This window comes from Lipophrys pholis, assembly GCF_963383615.2.
Source record: "Lipophrys pholis genome assembly, chromosome: 5".
Taxonomy (NCBI): Eukaryota; Metazoa; Chordata; class Actinopteri; order Blenniiformes; family Blenniidae; genus Lipophrys; species Lipophrys pholis.
The window spans coordinates 19,383,380-19,400,551 of NC_137628.1; the positions used below are offsets into that span (position 1 = coordinate 19,383,380).

A 17,172-nucleotide genomic window follows, 5' to 3' on the forward strand; every position below is an offset into this window, starting at 1 on the left:
TGATACAGGGTAGCACAGTGGGGAGGGCACATGAGGTGACCCACCAGATTTAAAAGGAGAGGTGTGAACCCATGCTAACATGGAAACGAAATTATCATTTGTGATCACGCTTCAAAACTGAGCTGCCATAATTGACAGCTAAATGAATGTGGATTCAAGTCCCATCGTGTTTTATTCACTTCCTCTCTCACTCTGTTATATTATTTTTGTCTCTCTGACTAATTGCGCGCCTGCTTATTTTTCTCTCTCAGTCTGACAGCATCACTCAGCATTCCCGGTATGACTGTGCGCTGCCGAGAATTTTAGGTCACACGCTCCATTATTTATAATACGTTTGACTTGGCGGTGAAATCAGTTTCTGCCTCACTTCTCTTTGTCATCTGACACTGCCTGGGCTGGGCCATCAGATGGAAATGCCTTCTGCATAAACATCCTCATTGCAGAGCACATTAAGAGAAGTCAAAAACTGTTCACTGTATGCTTGGTATTTCACGTTACATTTGAAGACTGTTTCTGTGCCTTCAAAGTGTAAACCTGAAGATGATACACCTACTTTTGGGCCTAGATCCATTTGTGATTCACTTGTCGGGTAGAGCGGTGGTGAAGCAAGCTTTTAACCGGAAGCTTGGATTTCCTGGACTGGCATGATATCTTGTTGGTGAAAGTGCTTGTCCATATTCTATGCATAACAATTGTGCACCTTGAGGAAGCTCTCGAAACATTTGAAAGTGGTCCTTCACGATGGGTTTAATACAGAAGATAAATCTCACTGCACCACTGGCCTCAAGTAACAGAGAAAGCAATTTATGTGTGTGTTTGTTATGAATCACTCAGATCATCAGATACAGGTTTAATCAGTTTAATTCACAACCAAGCATGTGGAACAAATTCAAAAAGCAAACTGAGGTTGGTGAAGACTGTCAGCTCATCTCAATCAGGGCTTAAAACTACTATTAACCAGTCTGGAATATTTGTGGCTTAATGGTAGGATCACTTTCTGAAATATTTTTAACTCTTCATAGTCATTAGAATTTTTGTTTTCTTTGATTATATTACTAAGTTGTTGTTGTTGTCTAGTTTGGATGGCTGAGAATATTCAGACATCTCAAAGGACTTGAAATCTCCTCTCGGTCTAAAAGACTCTTTTACTTTTCAAGGTGGACTTTTAGTGCTGCTCTACACTACAGGTTTCTTTAGACGACCCTCACCGTGATATCCATAATATTGATATTACTTAACATTGATAGCATCTGCAGTGGAGATGGCAGTCTCTCTTGACTATTTATTTCCCCATGGGCTTAAGGCCTCTCTCTCATCTAATTAACTGGAATGGCAAGCTGACATCATGTGCTCCCACTGGGCCTCGGGCAGCACTTCAAAGAGTGAAACAGGGAAAGTCATAAATTAATATGACCATTTGCAAGGTAGGGGTATATCTCACCAATCCGGTTTGTATCACAGAAAAGCGGCGGACGTCGGTTATGTTATGGCAGCAGCCTGATAGCTTTTAGATATAACACTACATAAACCCTGCATTTGGTAACAGGAAATGAATTCTGAATTTATGGGGCAGTTGCTTACACAGCATTTCTGGCTTTTTCTATATGGCTTGCACTAAAAAAAACGAAAATATTGAAGGCTGTGTGGTCTAATGTGGGAGAAGATGAAAGCTGCGAGCAATCAGGTAATGTGGCAATGTGATCTGCTTGTGGGGCTGCTGCTGGTCTCTGTAAAAGTGGATCGTTGCAACACTGAAGGACGATGTGTCGCTGGCAAAACCATGAAGTCACAAATCAGATGTTTCAATTTTTGTTTGTTGGTGCTCCTTTTGGTGTGTTACTGCCACAGTCAAGATGGGGTGTGGTCTTGACTTTCTTTCAGTTTATATTATATGACTGCACCAAGGTCATATATCCCATCCACAGTGGATCTCTATTTCTTTTTTACTTCATTTACAGCCCCTCCCTCCCGCCATATCTCAGTGTCATCACTCATCTTGTTTGGGTGTGGTCTGGTCTGGATTTTTAACTGCCCGCTTTGTCCACTTGCTATTAAATTTGACTCTGTGATTTGGTTTTGGGAAAAAACGAGAGAGAGAGAGAGAGAGAGAGAGAGAGAGAGAGAGAGAGAGAGAGAGTGAGAGTGAGAGCATGGATGTTGTGTCCTTTATGGCTTTGACCTTTCTTAAGCAGTAAAAGATATCTGAAAACGACTTGACATTTAAACAATATCTCTGAGCCGATCCATCGCTGTCTCCAGTGACTTTCCCATTGCCCGTAGACTAATAAAAACAATACACTGTACAAAAAGTGCAAAATAGTTTGTTTTTGAGCCACCTGGGTTTTTGTTTGTTTGTTGTTTTTTTGTTTTTTTGTTGGTAGTTTCATGAACGTCTCTATGTTGTCACATGCTATGTCCTTGTCCTATGTCATAAATTCACACTTTATCTCCTTTAGACTGCACAGACTTGCACAATATCACTTCTCAACAGTAAATAAAAACATATAAACATTTGTCCGATAGCTTCTATGTTTACCAGAGTAAACAACCAGGCAGGCACTAAAGCTGCAGTGTTGATTTTTTCTCATCTTACAGCGGGCGAGGCCTTGCTTCTAAAATATATAATGTGATCTCAAGCAACTGCCTGGTAAAATAAAGGTAAAATAAAAAAATATATAGGTAAGGCTTCAGCTGCAGTTTGGAATCAATATCCTGAAGAGAAAGAAAGAAAGGAATTGAAAAGAGTGGTATGAGTTTTTATGTGTATATTTTCAGCCTCTGTTTGAGGTTGGTATTGTTTGGAGGATAGATATTACAAACAAATTCCTTGTGGTTTCTGATTGTGTTGATTGTCTTGTTGTGAAATGAAATAAATATATGAGGCTCGGGCCTTAAAGTAATATTTTATTTAGTTTTGATTGTGGTGGGAAAAACTTAGTAAATGTAATTATTTTCGTCCTCAAAGAGGCTGATCACTCAGGAATTATTTGCTTTTAATTACATGTAAATATCCTAGATGTTTGTTTGTTTTTTCATTTCTTTAAAGGGATTAAAACATCAGAGAATCCATAGACTGATTTATATAAGTACGTAAATAAAACTCTGCAACATAGAGTGGTGTAAAGACGGTAAAACCAGGCTCTGGACTTGCCGACATGAAGAAAGATGATCCAACCTGAACCATAAAACACTACCTGTAAACAACTGATGCACTGCAAATTATGATGATGGGGGTATTTTGGAGGTATTTCTCTCTGGGTTTCATTTCTTCCTGGAAAGTTTTCATTAATCTGAATTTCTAATTGAGAACGTTTGTAATTAAGCTCTTAATTTGGGAGGAAATGCATCAGTTTCATGGCATTTCTCATGTCGTAGTGCCACATGCTTTTAGGCAATAGCTTCATGGCCCTTTTTTAGAAGGAATAGAACAGAAGCCAGTATAAAACATATATACATTTGTGTTCTGTGATTATAACACTACAGATAATTGGGATATTAACCACCTTACTCAAAAATCTCAAATTTAAAACAACGAAAAACTTAAAGTATCTAACCTCAGCGACCCACACTCGGTATGTTTTAATATATTCCTTAGACCCTGTCTGTGTGAAGTTTCATGTTCTTTTTGTGTGTGCATGGATTTTTAAACTGGGTACTTGGGTTCATGTTTCAAGGCCCATACTGTACGTGCTCGTGTGCGTGTCTTTACACTGTGATAGACTGAAAACCTATTTATGTTCTAATCTGCCTTCATTCATTTTTATCCTGCAGTTATATGTTTAACAATACTTTTAGTGCTTCTCAACTAGTTATCTAATAGAGTATAAGGGAACCAGACTATATGTTACTGTATATTACTGTCAAGACCGCTTTGAAATCCACCAAATACTTTATTTAATTTGGTGAGAGAGTAATATTTCAATCAAATAGATTTAATCACAAATGACAACAAGCATTTCACGAGACGCATTTGGAAAGAGTTTAAAATCTTCATCATGAAAAATGTATGAGCATCATGAAGTGTAGATGAGTTGTTCCGAACAGAGAGAGATGCTTCCATCTAAAAACGCAAATGCAATATAGTCTTCCAGACACCCATCAGGGGCAGAAATTCTCGAGTCAGCCTTTCAGCTCCATTAGCAGTCCAATCATAAACAACAACGGCAGCAAGAAAAACAACCTCACAAGTAACAACAAAAACAAAGAATTGCTTACATAAACAGAAAGCTGTTTAAGAAACAAGTCAGATTAATTTACTTAGAGAAGATTACAGATACCTGCTTTTTGGTTTGATTATTTATTTTTACTGGTTAATTTTGTTTCATTCACTGAGATAAATTTGAACTCATAAACATAACCCTTATTACAGCATTTCATTAGTGAACAATTATCAACACTCACATTTGCTATCTTTTTTGTTAATATTTTATTCTATTATTTTATTGATAGTTGAGAACTAGAACTGTTGTGCACTGAGTCGTCCACATGGTGCAGCAGTGCTTAGTGCTCTGGCCTCATAGCAAGAAAGGTCATAAATTGAAATCCGGGTCAGGACTTTATTTCTCCGTGGAAATTGTCGGCTCTCTGACGTTCTCGAGGTGCTTCAGTTTCCTCCAAAAGTTCAAAAAACATGCAGCACGTGCAATCACATCGTCCATATGTGTAATGATGGATCGGTAACCTGTCCAGGTTGTACCTCATTAGTGAGCTTGGATTGTCTCCAGGGGCCCCGAACCCTGAACAAGCATATATAAGATGGATGGATGCATATTGTATGTTGCCAGAAAATCAAACACAAATGACAAAACAATCCTGCAATATATATACATGCAATATAAATCTCACAAATTAAAAAAATATATATTTTCATTATTTCTCTCATCTGGAGACACAAAGCTGACATATTTTTAAAGTAATGCATATCAGACTTGGGAAACAGCCCATGAAGTAATTTTCATAAACAAAAAAATTTATTATTTGTTTCTCACGGGATGGATGGTAGTTTTTTTGAGCACATTTGAACCAGGTATCAATTGTTTACCTGAGGACAGCATGTATGTTGATTAAAAGTAGGAACAGACTGTTAGTGCTTTATAAACTAATCATACTTTATTAATCCCCATTGGGGAAATTCCTTTTTTTTCCTGCTTTGACCGATCTCATTTCTAGGATGCGGTGGTGCTGCCACATTACGGCGTTCCAGAGAGCTGATGGGGGTTAAGGGTCTTGACAGCGACCCGCAGTGGTGACCCGTCAGCTGTGCAATTCAAACCTGCAAACTCCTGATAGCAAATCTGCTTCTTTAACCTCAAATTATTTCCCATAAATCACATAAATCTTTATGGTAGATGTGCTCAGTTACAATTTGGTTAAAAATAATATGAGATATAATATCTGACAGTGAAAGCAGTTGCCTATTCCTGATTGACTTTTTTTTTTTACTGTCAAAGCACTTTGTGAACAACTGTTCTTTAAGGTGCCATATAAATAAAGTTAAAGTTTTAAACCTTTATCTTGTATTGACCACCAGTGCGTGCCCCTTTTCACAAGAGGGACTTTTCTTCTGTTAAATTGACAAATCTGATAAAAACGACTTAAAATAGGTGAACAAGCTTTCATAATCAAGCTACAGCTAATTTCTGTTTATCAACATGTCTACTTATGACAACCTTCCTTTCACATCCAAACATGTAAGTGTGCGTCACTGTGTATGTATATGGTAGTGCACTTGTGCACACACGCACGCACGCACAGTTCGAAGCACTTGAACATCCACCGCTGGTCTCTTACTCCCATATCTGTCTATCACACAGTCCTAATGGACCAAATAAAAGCCTCTGGATCTATAAAATGGAAAGCAGACCATTTACCCCCCACCAACAGAAACAAGAGCTCCCATCAGGTTTCTCTGGAGAACCCTGTCAATGTAATCTGACTCTTAAATGAACCAAGCACACACTCTCACACAAACAGAAACACACGCACACACACACACACACACACACACACACACACACACACACACACACACACACACACACACACACACACACACACACACACACACACACACACACACACACACACACACACACACACACACACACTATATTTGTCAGTTTATAATGTCTTCTCCTAATCTTCATTAGTGTCCCTGAGTAATCGATAAAAGTTACCGAACAGCTTTTGCTGATGCATAACCACTGAACATCCGTAGCATTCTTACTGTGAGCACCCTATTTCTGGATCAACTTACACACTGATCAATAATGATATATTTATTTATGTTGAATGTGTAACACTAGAAGTTAGGCTGTACAGTACTTTCCAACTCTTACAAGTTTATATATATTTCTTTGCAGTGTGGGATGTACCATGTTATAGGGGTGGTTTGCTTTGTTTTGTTTTTTTACTTTTAGATTTGTAGGTAGACTTAAAATGACAATGTCAATAATAGGATTGCCAAAAGCCAAGAGCTGGTGGTTCTGGACTTGATCTATATTATGAAATGATGTTCAGTTATGGTATATTGCTCAAATAATTTGACAATTAAGATTCAGTCACATCATATTGCTATAGTGTAAATTATAAAGTGTGGTTTTGCTGGACAAAAAAACCACTTAATTTTAAGAAGGCAGTTGCATTACAAAATATAAAATACTACATTAAGCATATATAATAATTGATTAATATCATAAATACCCTATATTTTCATTAAACCAACAATTTTAACCTTTACATTTCAATACAATGATCTTTACACTGGTGCTTCTCCAACCTCTCTTTTTTATATTTTACAGTTATGATCACTGCATCATGTCACGTTTTTTTTTTTATTACATTTTTTGGACCCTTTCCCCTTTTTCACCAGCAGATAGTGCTATAAGAGCAGAATAAGTTCCCTTCCATGTGTATTCTCTCCCACAGCAGCACTTCCATTAATCCAGATGAAGTGTTCAGGTTAAGAGCACTACAGTGTGACATGTTGAGGAGTGCAGAGTGATTCAGCGCTTCTGTCTCATTCATGACTACTGGAAGAAGTAAATGTTGCTGATGCTGTTGTTGTTGACTGAGCCAGTGAAAACATATCAGGCTGAATGTGTGAACAGAAATAGAGGTGTGAGATAGTGCCCCCCGTCCCTGGTGCTGAAATTTAAAACTCCCAACATTAGCCGCATTGACAGAGAGAGACCTTGACATCCATCTGCCGGTGGCGAGCAGACACACTCACATGCACGAGACGTCAAATTTGATTCCATCAGCCACCCGTAGTGAGGATGCAGTGCAGTTGAGGTTCAGGCCAACCCACTTTCCCCACGTGCAGAGGGAAGTCTGGAACTTGCAGGTGATTGGGAGCCATTGGTGTGTGGTCGACGGTCCCCCTCCGGACCGAGTGGTGTGTCCCGTCTTCTCTGCTGGCTCACTGAAGGACAGCCTGTACCTAAAAATCACCCTGCTCCTCAGCATCTGCACGACTTCTGATCTCTTTCCACCCTATTGTTGAAATTCATCACAATAATAAACCTCCTCACTGCTTCATTCTGTGTAACGAGTGCAGATAAAGTATTTGATCAATCATTTGAACGTTCGATATAAAACATGCTGATTCATGAATTGGATTTTGTAATCAGAATCTCTTGTCCCTCGTCGGTTCAGTCTTTACCTCCTCTAAAAGGGCAACAAAATTTGACGAAACAACTTGTGAAAGAAAGGATCTATTTGTATTTCACCGTATTTTAATCAACTTGCTGCAACTCCGTGCTAATATTACATGAAGTTCTTATTCATGCAACCTTTCTTCAACTAATATGTCTTCCTCTCAGGATGGTGAGCATTTCCTCAGCGAGAGACAAAGTGGCAGCGACTGCAGCAGTCAGTGGGCTGCTGGCATGCAGCCTCCCTAAACCCCTTACACAATAAACACTCTCCTGTGGCTGCATTTCACATACACACTAGCGCTCACATGCAAACACGTGCACACACACACACTCACACACATTTTTTAGCAACAGCTGTTCACATGGAATACAGTTTGTATGCACATCTGGACTGGGTCTTTCCCTGTGTGTGTGTGTGATGCGGGGGGGGGGGGGGGGTAGGGTATATGTCATGAGTGGGTGGATGGATTTTACCCTCAGCCTTCATCAGGCGTTTTCAGTCATCATCTCCTTTCATCTCTTCGGCACATGCGACTAGTTTTTTCTTTTGTCATGTACGGACGTCAGGACCTCTGTTTTTGCATTGTTTTTGAGGAAACAAAAGGCTGATTCATGATTTTCTTTTCAAGGGAAAAAAGGATTTTCTTTTCAGTTTTTCTTTTTTCTTTTTACCTGACCATGGATGAATGCTAATTCAAAGTTGAATATCAATCCCTGGAATGCTTTAAGACCAGATACTTAAAATCTAAAAAGATTTGAACAGTAAATTTTTTTCTCTCTCCCGAAAACAAAGAAGCAACACTCACATCAACGTAGACTTTCACCAACTTGATTTGCAACGTCATTTTGAAGATAGGTTAAAAAGTTGAAATCATGGCCCACGCTGCAGCCCACCTGAAGAAAGCTCGTGAGCTCGAGCTCCATCCAGAATACAGAGCTCTACAAATAGCAAGAGACAAGAGGAGACGGCAGCGGGAAAGAGCTGAGCGAAAGCGCCAGGTAAAACACACGTATGTTACTTAATGTGCTTAAACTTAGAATTTCATCCACACAAGCTCACGCAGATTTTTAATAAAAAAAAATAAAAAATGGTGCAGGAGAAGTTGGTCATCAGTGATGAGCACTGTGTTAGTTTGAGCTGTGGGTGATGCACAGATGTGGACATGTGGCTGGAAATATGATCGAGGGTAAATGTACAATTCTATTGAAAATGTTGAAAAGCGAATTATGGAAACGACACTTTGTTTACAGTAACAGAGTTGACAAATTACAATGAATGTCGCCGTCTGCACGTGAATGCAGCTGAAATATTGTATAAGCATTTGGATTGCTATACAGTAAGAATACGGTCAGCCTTAGACAGAGTACAGTGTGTAATCCACTACCCTTCATGAGATGAAGGACTACAGGTCAATCTACACAAATCCTGTACAGACACAGAGATTACATCTGGTTCTCAATCAATCCAATCTCTGCTTGTGTAGCGAACTTGGCTAACAAATGAATGACAGGCAGATGGTGAAAAGGTTGAAAACACCCAAAACGACACTCAAGTACGCTGACACACACCTGATTACATCAGCGATGCTTGCGAGTGTGTGATAGCATGTGAAATCTGACTGGTCATGGCGTATGACATTTCACACGAGTAATGTTAGACCAACATGTAGGCTAATGAGCTTACCATACCCCCTCACTCCTGTGTAGCAGTCGTTATTAATTTACTGATAACAATTATAATTTAAGCGCGCATTGAAACGTCATCAAAACACATCTTACCGCCTGTGAATTGTTTCTAAGTAAAATAAATGACAGTATGTATGGATACATGACAGAGATATGGATATGACAGAGCTTCGATATCTCTAAGTTAAAAAGTATTTCTCACAATGGGTGTGATTTGGTGGTAAAAGATTAAATTGCTTATATATTTGAGAGGGTCTTTTTTTAAACTAAAAAACTGTTTTTGTGTCTCTTCAATGTCGCCCGTAGTATTTCCTAGACAACTTGGCAAGCTATGAGGTCTATGTACATTCCTATTTGAACCCAGCTGTCACGCTCCCCACCCGGGTCATTCACAGCGAGGGGGCTGGTGACTTGGTTAGATTGAGAATTGAGGGTATGGATCGCCAAGAACAGCTGAGACGGTGAGGGTTAAATGTTTATGGCTGCAGTTGTTACCTACAGGGAGAGAGAGGAAGAGGTGGAGGAAAAGCAGGCAGGACTGGGCCTTGGCTGCATCCATCAAGACAGAGCTGGATGAGGGACTGACGGAAACGGCAAGAGGAGGTGGTTTTTTTGGAGAAGGAAGTAAGAGTTGGAGTAATAAAATGCACACGTACTGTAAGTTTGACTGTTGCATCCAGTAAAGTAGGATGGGAAGGCTTTGACAGGCAAAGTAAGTAACAGGATTTTGGCAAACCACACAAGACCAGTGAGGCAAGTGAGAATCAGTATTATATAACTGGGAAATCCTCGTTTGGATGGTAACCATGGGAAATGCAGCATCATGTAAGGCATGTGGATCAGATAAAGCTTTAAAGACCACGGGGAGTGATAATGACTTGAACCAGCACACGGACTACTACAAGGACAACTCGGCTACAGATGATTCACTGGTAAGCTGCTGTTCGGCTGCATTTATTGATACAGTATTTCCTGATGCTTAAACTTCACAAAGCGTCCCTTTTTAGGAGAGCGTTTTCATGCTGGAGCTGGTGTTTGTGTACATGCGGCGACATCTCGTGTGAGGGGTTTGACCCATTGATCCCACAGGATGGTGTGACCTCATTCTTGACATGCAGTGGCGAGATTGTGCTGAGTTCACAAGTTAACGCCCACTTGTGTCTGTCCGACATGTAGATGCATTAACCCCACTTATAAGAGGTTAATACCTTGTCCACACTCTTAGAATTTAATAAAGCCAGTAGTAATTGTAACAATCACTTAGTACTGCATATTTGAATTATGAATGGAAGATAAAACTATGTACAATTTTATTGAGTAAACCTGTAACATGATTGTAGACACCTGTAATACTTGGTCTGTAAATCACAGTATATAGTGTCACTGTATATGTTTGCGGAGACACAATATTCTTTCATTTGTTTACACATCCTCAGCATCTTTCGAAATGAATTTTATTTTCACAACATATTTGTCACAACATTTTGACAAGGTTTTTTTTCTTTTAAATCTGCATTCTTTTATTATTGTCAGTCTTCAAAAAGTTAACTGGGAACTGTTGGGTGGTTGATACATTTAAAATGTTGGAATTTTGGGTGATGTGAAGCAGGATTCTGGCTGTACAGTGCTTCTTTATACGATGCACCAAATGTTCTGTTTTCATGAATGATCTGGGCTGCTGACAAGTCAGTTCATTATTTTGATTCTTTTACTGTTCGGCAATACTGATAAGATAGAGTCAAAGTATGAAAGGCCTTCAACAACAGGTATGAAATAAATTGGGTTAATTGCACATTCTTTTGACTTACTCAGCAGTATTTGCACTTTTATTTGAAACTTTAATTTTAAAACTTCTGATTTGATCTTGCAGAGCATGAATGCACAGTGCATAATGTATTCGAGGACTGTTATGACTGTTATGTTATGATATGATATGTATTTTGCCCATGTTGATGAATTTGCTATATATTTTGCATCCCTAATTAGTAACCACCATTATCACTAATGTAGTGTAACCACATACCAACAGAGGAGCTCTTTATTGAACTGCACTGGTAATTTGTCGATTATTTCTTCTCTTTAGTCTGCACGGCACCATGACTGGAGTTTATGAAACTATATCAGATGGTTTATCCATCTAGCAGAAGAACACTTTCCATTTTTGCCTCAGCAAACTTTACATGAGCCTGGACTGAGAGAAAGTGAAACCATTTATATGGGCTGTGTTCACTTGCTTCTTGATATTGATTCATGATACAGCTTCAACACTTTATCAAGCCAAGTGACATTATTTGCAAACGTTCACTTGTATTTCTGTTGTTTTCAATAATAAGATGATGGCAGTCAAACAATACTTAAGTACCTGTGATTGATATTAAAGGCATGTGTTTTAAGAGTTCTTGGGAGTTTGCAAAATTAGGATATCTCTGGTTCACACTTGTAATCACATAAATACTCTTTTGTTTTTGCACATTGCTATGAAGCATTTTTATTATTTATTGTACCTGATTGTTGCTTTCAATTTTAAAATATGAAAACTACACATCCTTGCATTTTCCAATGCATCCTATCCATTTTATTCAGGGGCTATATTATGAGAATAACTAGTGTTCGTCTCTGCTGTTTATAGAGTTTTCAAGCTATGAATTGTAAAAATATGTGATTTCAGGTGAGAAACTTTGACTTTCTAAGGAATTTAGTAGGTGAAATAAAGGGTTGTATTTGCACATTGCATAGAGTACTGTGTTTATCAGCGATTTTTTTAGATGAATGTTTCAGGGCCCTTGTAGTGGTTGCAGTATTAGAGTAGTCTTTTTTTTTTTAATTCAGGGTCATTTGAAATCTAGAAAATCTCAAGCGTCCAAAAAAGGTAGTTTTGTTGAGACAAATTGTTACACAGCTTTAATTGTTTGTTTTTTTTCCTTCCTGACATTTTACATCTGAGAGCCTCTGACTGACAAGTTGCTAACTAACGATTCTACAAGAAATTATTGCAGCAGCGCTCATCATTTTGGTTATTATGTTAATTTAGTTGCCCATGCCACAGATGCCACTTACATTCAAATTGAGTTATTTGTTTTTCTACTTTCAACATCTGTTTCACTGTCTTGGTGGTGTGTACCAGGATTTAAGTATTGCATCCCATTCATATTTACAATTTATCAATCATTCAAATATTTTTTGAATTGTGGTTATTTGTAATTAGGGTTATCAAGTAACGCCATTTTAAAGAGACGTATATGGTGACAGTGAGGTAAAGTTACAGTGAGTTATGTTACAGTGCGACGTGGTGGTGGTCTCGGGATGTTTTAAAGAATGTGTACAGTTGATACTGAGCGCTGCTCGGAGGAAAAGGCCATGTGGATAGTGCACTTCTTCTATTACATCCTTTGAAGAGCAGCAAAACGAGGCCAACATTCTGGAGTAAATCAGTGCAAAGCTTGGATCATTCATATACACAAACATTGAAAAAAAAATATTAATCTTCTTAACATAGATTTTGTATGTGCGTACTGGCCTGGATAATATACATTGTTAAGGATAGCCTCCAGGAAATGAATGCAAGTTAGTGTGATATTCAGTGAAGTGATGAAAACCGTGTGTGTGCGTTGCAGCTGCTTTGTGCAGCCATGATGTCTGATGGTTAAATTTAGAACAGCCTACTCAGACATTGATATCAGCAGTCTCACTCCTATAAAACCATCAAACTTCATCTTCTGAACCTCCCATTTTAGTGTTTCGTAATAAATCACCTTTTGATGGAAATGTTTACATGAGTAGAACAAAGAAAAAGTATATGGCAAAAAGGCTAAATAGTTAGATAAGAAACCTTAAAATAAAAAGTAATTAATTGTGTGTTTTTGAGTGATGCACTTTGTTTAGGCTGTGTCTTAAATCATATGCGTCTATCTTTTTTACCCAGCATTACAAAGTAGGTCTGACACTTTGTAAATAAAGAAAATTTAAAAGTAATGGCATACTTGTTTCCCGTTTTTAATACCTCATTAATGTGTGTCTTTATCCATTTAGTCTGACAGCAACACCAGTTTTCTCCGGGCGGCCAGAGCAGGAAATATCGACAAAGTCCTGGAATTCCTGAAAAATGGAGTCGACATCAGCACCTGTAACCAGGTAAAAAGCTTCAAAATAGACTCAACACACGTCCACGACTCTCAAATCACACTTTTTTTGTCTTGTGCATGTGAAGCATGTTGTTTTTCTATGTTCAGTGAACTTTTTCTCTTTTCATCTGGTGATCCTGCACTCTGATTCTGTATCTTATGGATGTCATGAAATTAAAATTATACTGTTTTACCACTGGCAGTTATGAAAATCCATTCCATCATATTGAAACCTTTATTATTGGATGTGACGCATCTGAACTACGTAAAACAAAAAAGGAGCATATGATGTGAAATTGTTCCAGTAGATGCATGTATCAATTTAAACTGAAATCCCTCCAGTTTCATTGATCACTTTCGGAAATAGACTTCAAAACAGTGTTGCCCCTGGATATAGCACCAATTATTGACCCGGATTAGTGTCTCTTATGTGCCATCAATGTTGCCAGAGGAAGTACTGCTAGTTACTAGTTACTGAACCCTGAACGGCTCCCAATAGAGCACCTTGCATGGCAGCCCTATAAATCCCCTATAAAATCATTCATGAATTGCAGAAATTCATATGACATTATTAAATGGGAACAATCCTAAAATAATACATTGGTAAGGATAAGTTAGGTTTGTTTGTGTTCAAGTGTTAAACACATCCTCCAATAATTCCCAGAATATGTTCAGAAAGAAAAAATAGAAATGCTGCAGCGAGTTGTCAAATGTCCTCAAGATCAGATGCAAACCAGGTTTAGTTCTATGTATTTTACAGTTTGAGTTTTTTTTCAAAGAGCAATGAAATAGTTTAGTTTAAAATCCACCGACATGGTAATATAGCTGGTCAAAAACTTTACTTATTTTATTCCTGTGAAATGATGCTGTGCATGCTGCACATAGGGCCGTTACTTAGGCTTCCTGGCAAACCTGCTTTAGCTGACCTTAGTTTTGCCGTGTCACGGTGGGATGTCACAAATGAGAAGGCTCAGCGGAAATCTACCAGGCCTCCTTTACAACATTACTACGCTCACATCTACAATAGTCTTGTCCTTCCCCCCTCTGCCACACCCTTTTATCCCGCCAATCTCAGCAGCATTTCAAAGGTCTGTGGCTCACTGACAGCTGTTGTCACCCCCACACCCACACCAACCTACATTCCCCCCGGGGGAGGGGGAGAGGGGGAGAGGGGGCGGGGGGGGGGGGGGGGGGGGGTAAAATACTTATCCCCCTGACTGCTCTCTAAAACCTCTTGCTTGATCCATGTTAATATGATTGATAGCGGTCACGGGGTAGCCTAAAATTGTTGCGTGTCTGCATGCATATCATACACTCTGCAGTCTCATTGCCGTCTCTGTGTAATTATCCCGGAAATTACCAGCAACTATTTATACATTGAACTGCAATTGGCTGGCAAACATCAAGTAGAAACTGCCCCCTCTGCTGTTTTGTTGTCATGGGCACTGTGGGTTTTGTTGTGCATATCAACAGCAGAACCTCATTATACTTGTCTGTGCACACTCACACTCACATTCACACTCACACACACACACACACACACACATCCACCTCCTCCCTTGCAACAGGAGCGTCCTGCCCTTCATAGTATTTCTCAGCCGTCAGATGATCCAATTTGAGACCTTGTCAGGTGACCAAAATGTGCATGACATTTTGATACATATCCCAGTGATGCCTTCACTGAATACGTGCCTCTACCTGCATATGTCATGGAGACCAGTATAATATATGAAGACCATGTTATCAGTCATTTTGTCAAATCGCTGAATTGCTCTTATCTTGTTTAATCACAAGCAGCTCATATCATTAGTAATATCCAGCATGCATGAATAAATTATTTATGATTCATATATGTCTATATTTCTCTTTTTATGTGTGTCAGTGAATGACAACATTCAACCAAAGTAATGTCAGCTAATGTTTGCATCGATCCGTGTATGTATGTCTGTGACTCTGCATATTCTGAAAGGTGCTCAAGATTACTCACATAGACACACACACACACATTCTTATAAGTCCAGTTTCTACGCTTGAGTGGCGGGCATGTAGTGAAATCTGTGTCATTACTTTCTGTGTAACTTGTCATATCTTGATGGTCAAAAGCTTATCGCTTTTTAATAAAGAAGTCAAATGTAATCCTGTTTATAAACTTAAAGGAAGAGGACATTACCGGTGGAGTCGAACGAGCTCCAACATCGTTGTTGCAGTCCAATGAAGGTGTGTGGCCACATTTAGAGGCATGGAGCGGGGTCTTCCAGGGTAGCCTAGGCCTGGGGAGGTTTCACAAAATGTGATGATTGGGAAACGGCATAAATAAAATATACACATATATGTGTATTATTCAAAATAGAATAGTTGTAATATTAAGTTTAGCTTCTGACACTAACACTAGTTGGTTTTCATGTTAGTATCGAGATCTAAATTGAAATCGTCTATTCTAGATAATCTAGAAGTGTTCCAAGGCAGATCTAACGGGCACTTGGTCGCTCACACTGATCTCATGAGTATAAAAAAAAAACCAAGGTCAATACAAACAAAATAATTTGAAATTATTATTATTGAAAAGCACTTTGATCAATTACAAAGCAGTTATCCAAGTTGTTCTGTCAGCATTGCAGTCTGTGGAGTCACAGGTCTGAGGGGCAAAAAGCATCAGCAGACATAACTTCATGTATATTCTTGTTCAATAGTTGCAACATCCGGTTGTCCTCCTGTCCTTTAAGTGATACCTGTGTGTATCCCTATCTTCATGAATTGCATTGTGTTTCATCAGTTGTTTGTTTATGTTTCTGAGTTTATGTGTTTGCGAGTCACTAGGAAACCGTAGAATACAGTCATGCAGCAATTTGAGTGTTAACCACAGTGGCCTGTTCATTAATAACTGAAGAGTCATTTCCTTGAAAGCAGCAACAGGGTTTGGAGGGCCGGAGTCTGATGCCAAACGCTCAAGGCTGTCCAAGTTGGTATAAGAGACGGAGACAGAGACATTACTACTAGTCCGACGAATGCATCAGTCTGACTGTGCTTCTCTGTTACACATATTTTTATGAATGAAGTGAAGAAATTATTTATTTTCTTGTTCGATAGCCTAATCTTCTGTTTTCAAGCAGAGTTTCCGCAGCAATGAGTCTGGTGGTACTTTATCTAGTTTTAGCGTGAGAGTGCGTGTGTGTATGAGTCGGTTGACATGTTTTGTTCCATGTCCCTACAATTAAAAGCCAGAGTTCCCCTCTAATCTACCTAAATGCTAATCCTTGGTAAGTGATATTAGTCTTTAATCTGAATGCATTTGCATTATTTCCTCCTTTTCCTCTAACATTGTTGCCCTACTATAGATTATCCCAATGAAAAATAACCAAATAAATTTGACTATTTATTTTACCATATGTGATCACAACTAAGGTCAGCGTTTAAATGAGCGATGATATTAATTTGCGCTGGAGTTTCTCTCCTGCCTGCGCGAGCTACAGATCACTTTATCAGGCTGCACGTCCATTAGCTAAATGAAGCTTTCAGTTACAGCTCAGCTCATAGAGAAAGGAGCTTTAGATGTGTGTGTGTGCGTGCGTGCGTGCGTGCGTGCGTGCGTGCGTGCGTGCGTGCGTGCGTGCGTGCGTGCGTGTCTGTTGTTGGTTTTCTGTATCTTTTCTGCAATGGTTTAAATGTGTTTAAATGCTTTAGTAAGATTGCATAATTTCTGCTGGTTC

The 17,172-nt window shown here is 38.9% G+C and overlaps 1 protein-coding gene across 1 annotated transcript in view; it reads left to right on the forward strand.

Annotated features, from left to right (window-relative positions):
* Nucleotides 1–8,531: 8,531 nt before the first annotated feature.
* The window catches only part of ank2a (ankyrin 2a, neuronal), a gene marked incomplete at its 5' end in the record, with an annotated part of 67,473 nt that continues 58,832 nt past the window's right edge, over nucleotides 8,532–17,172 (forward strand). Inside the window, 2 exons of the mRNA XM_080463629.1 lie at nucleotides 8,532–8,657; nucleotides 13,374–13,475. Of these exons, the coding sequence (XP_080319755.1) occupies nucleotides 8,532–8,657; nucleotides 13,374–13,475 (228 nt within the window). The remainder of the gene's footprint in view (nucleotides 8,658–13,373; nucleotides 13,476–17,172) is intronic.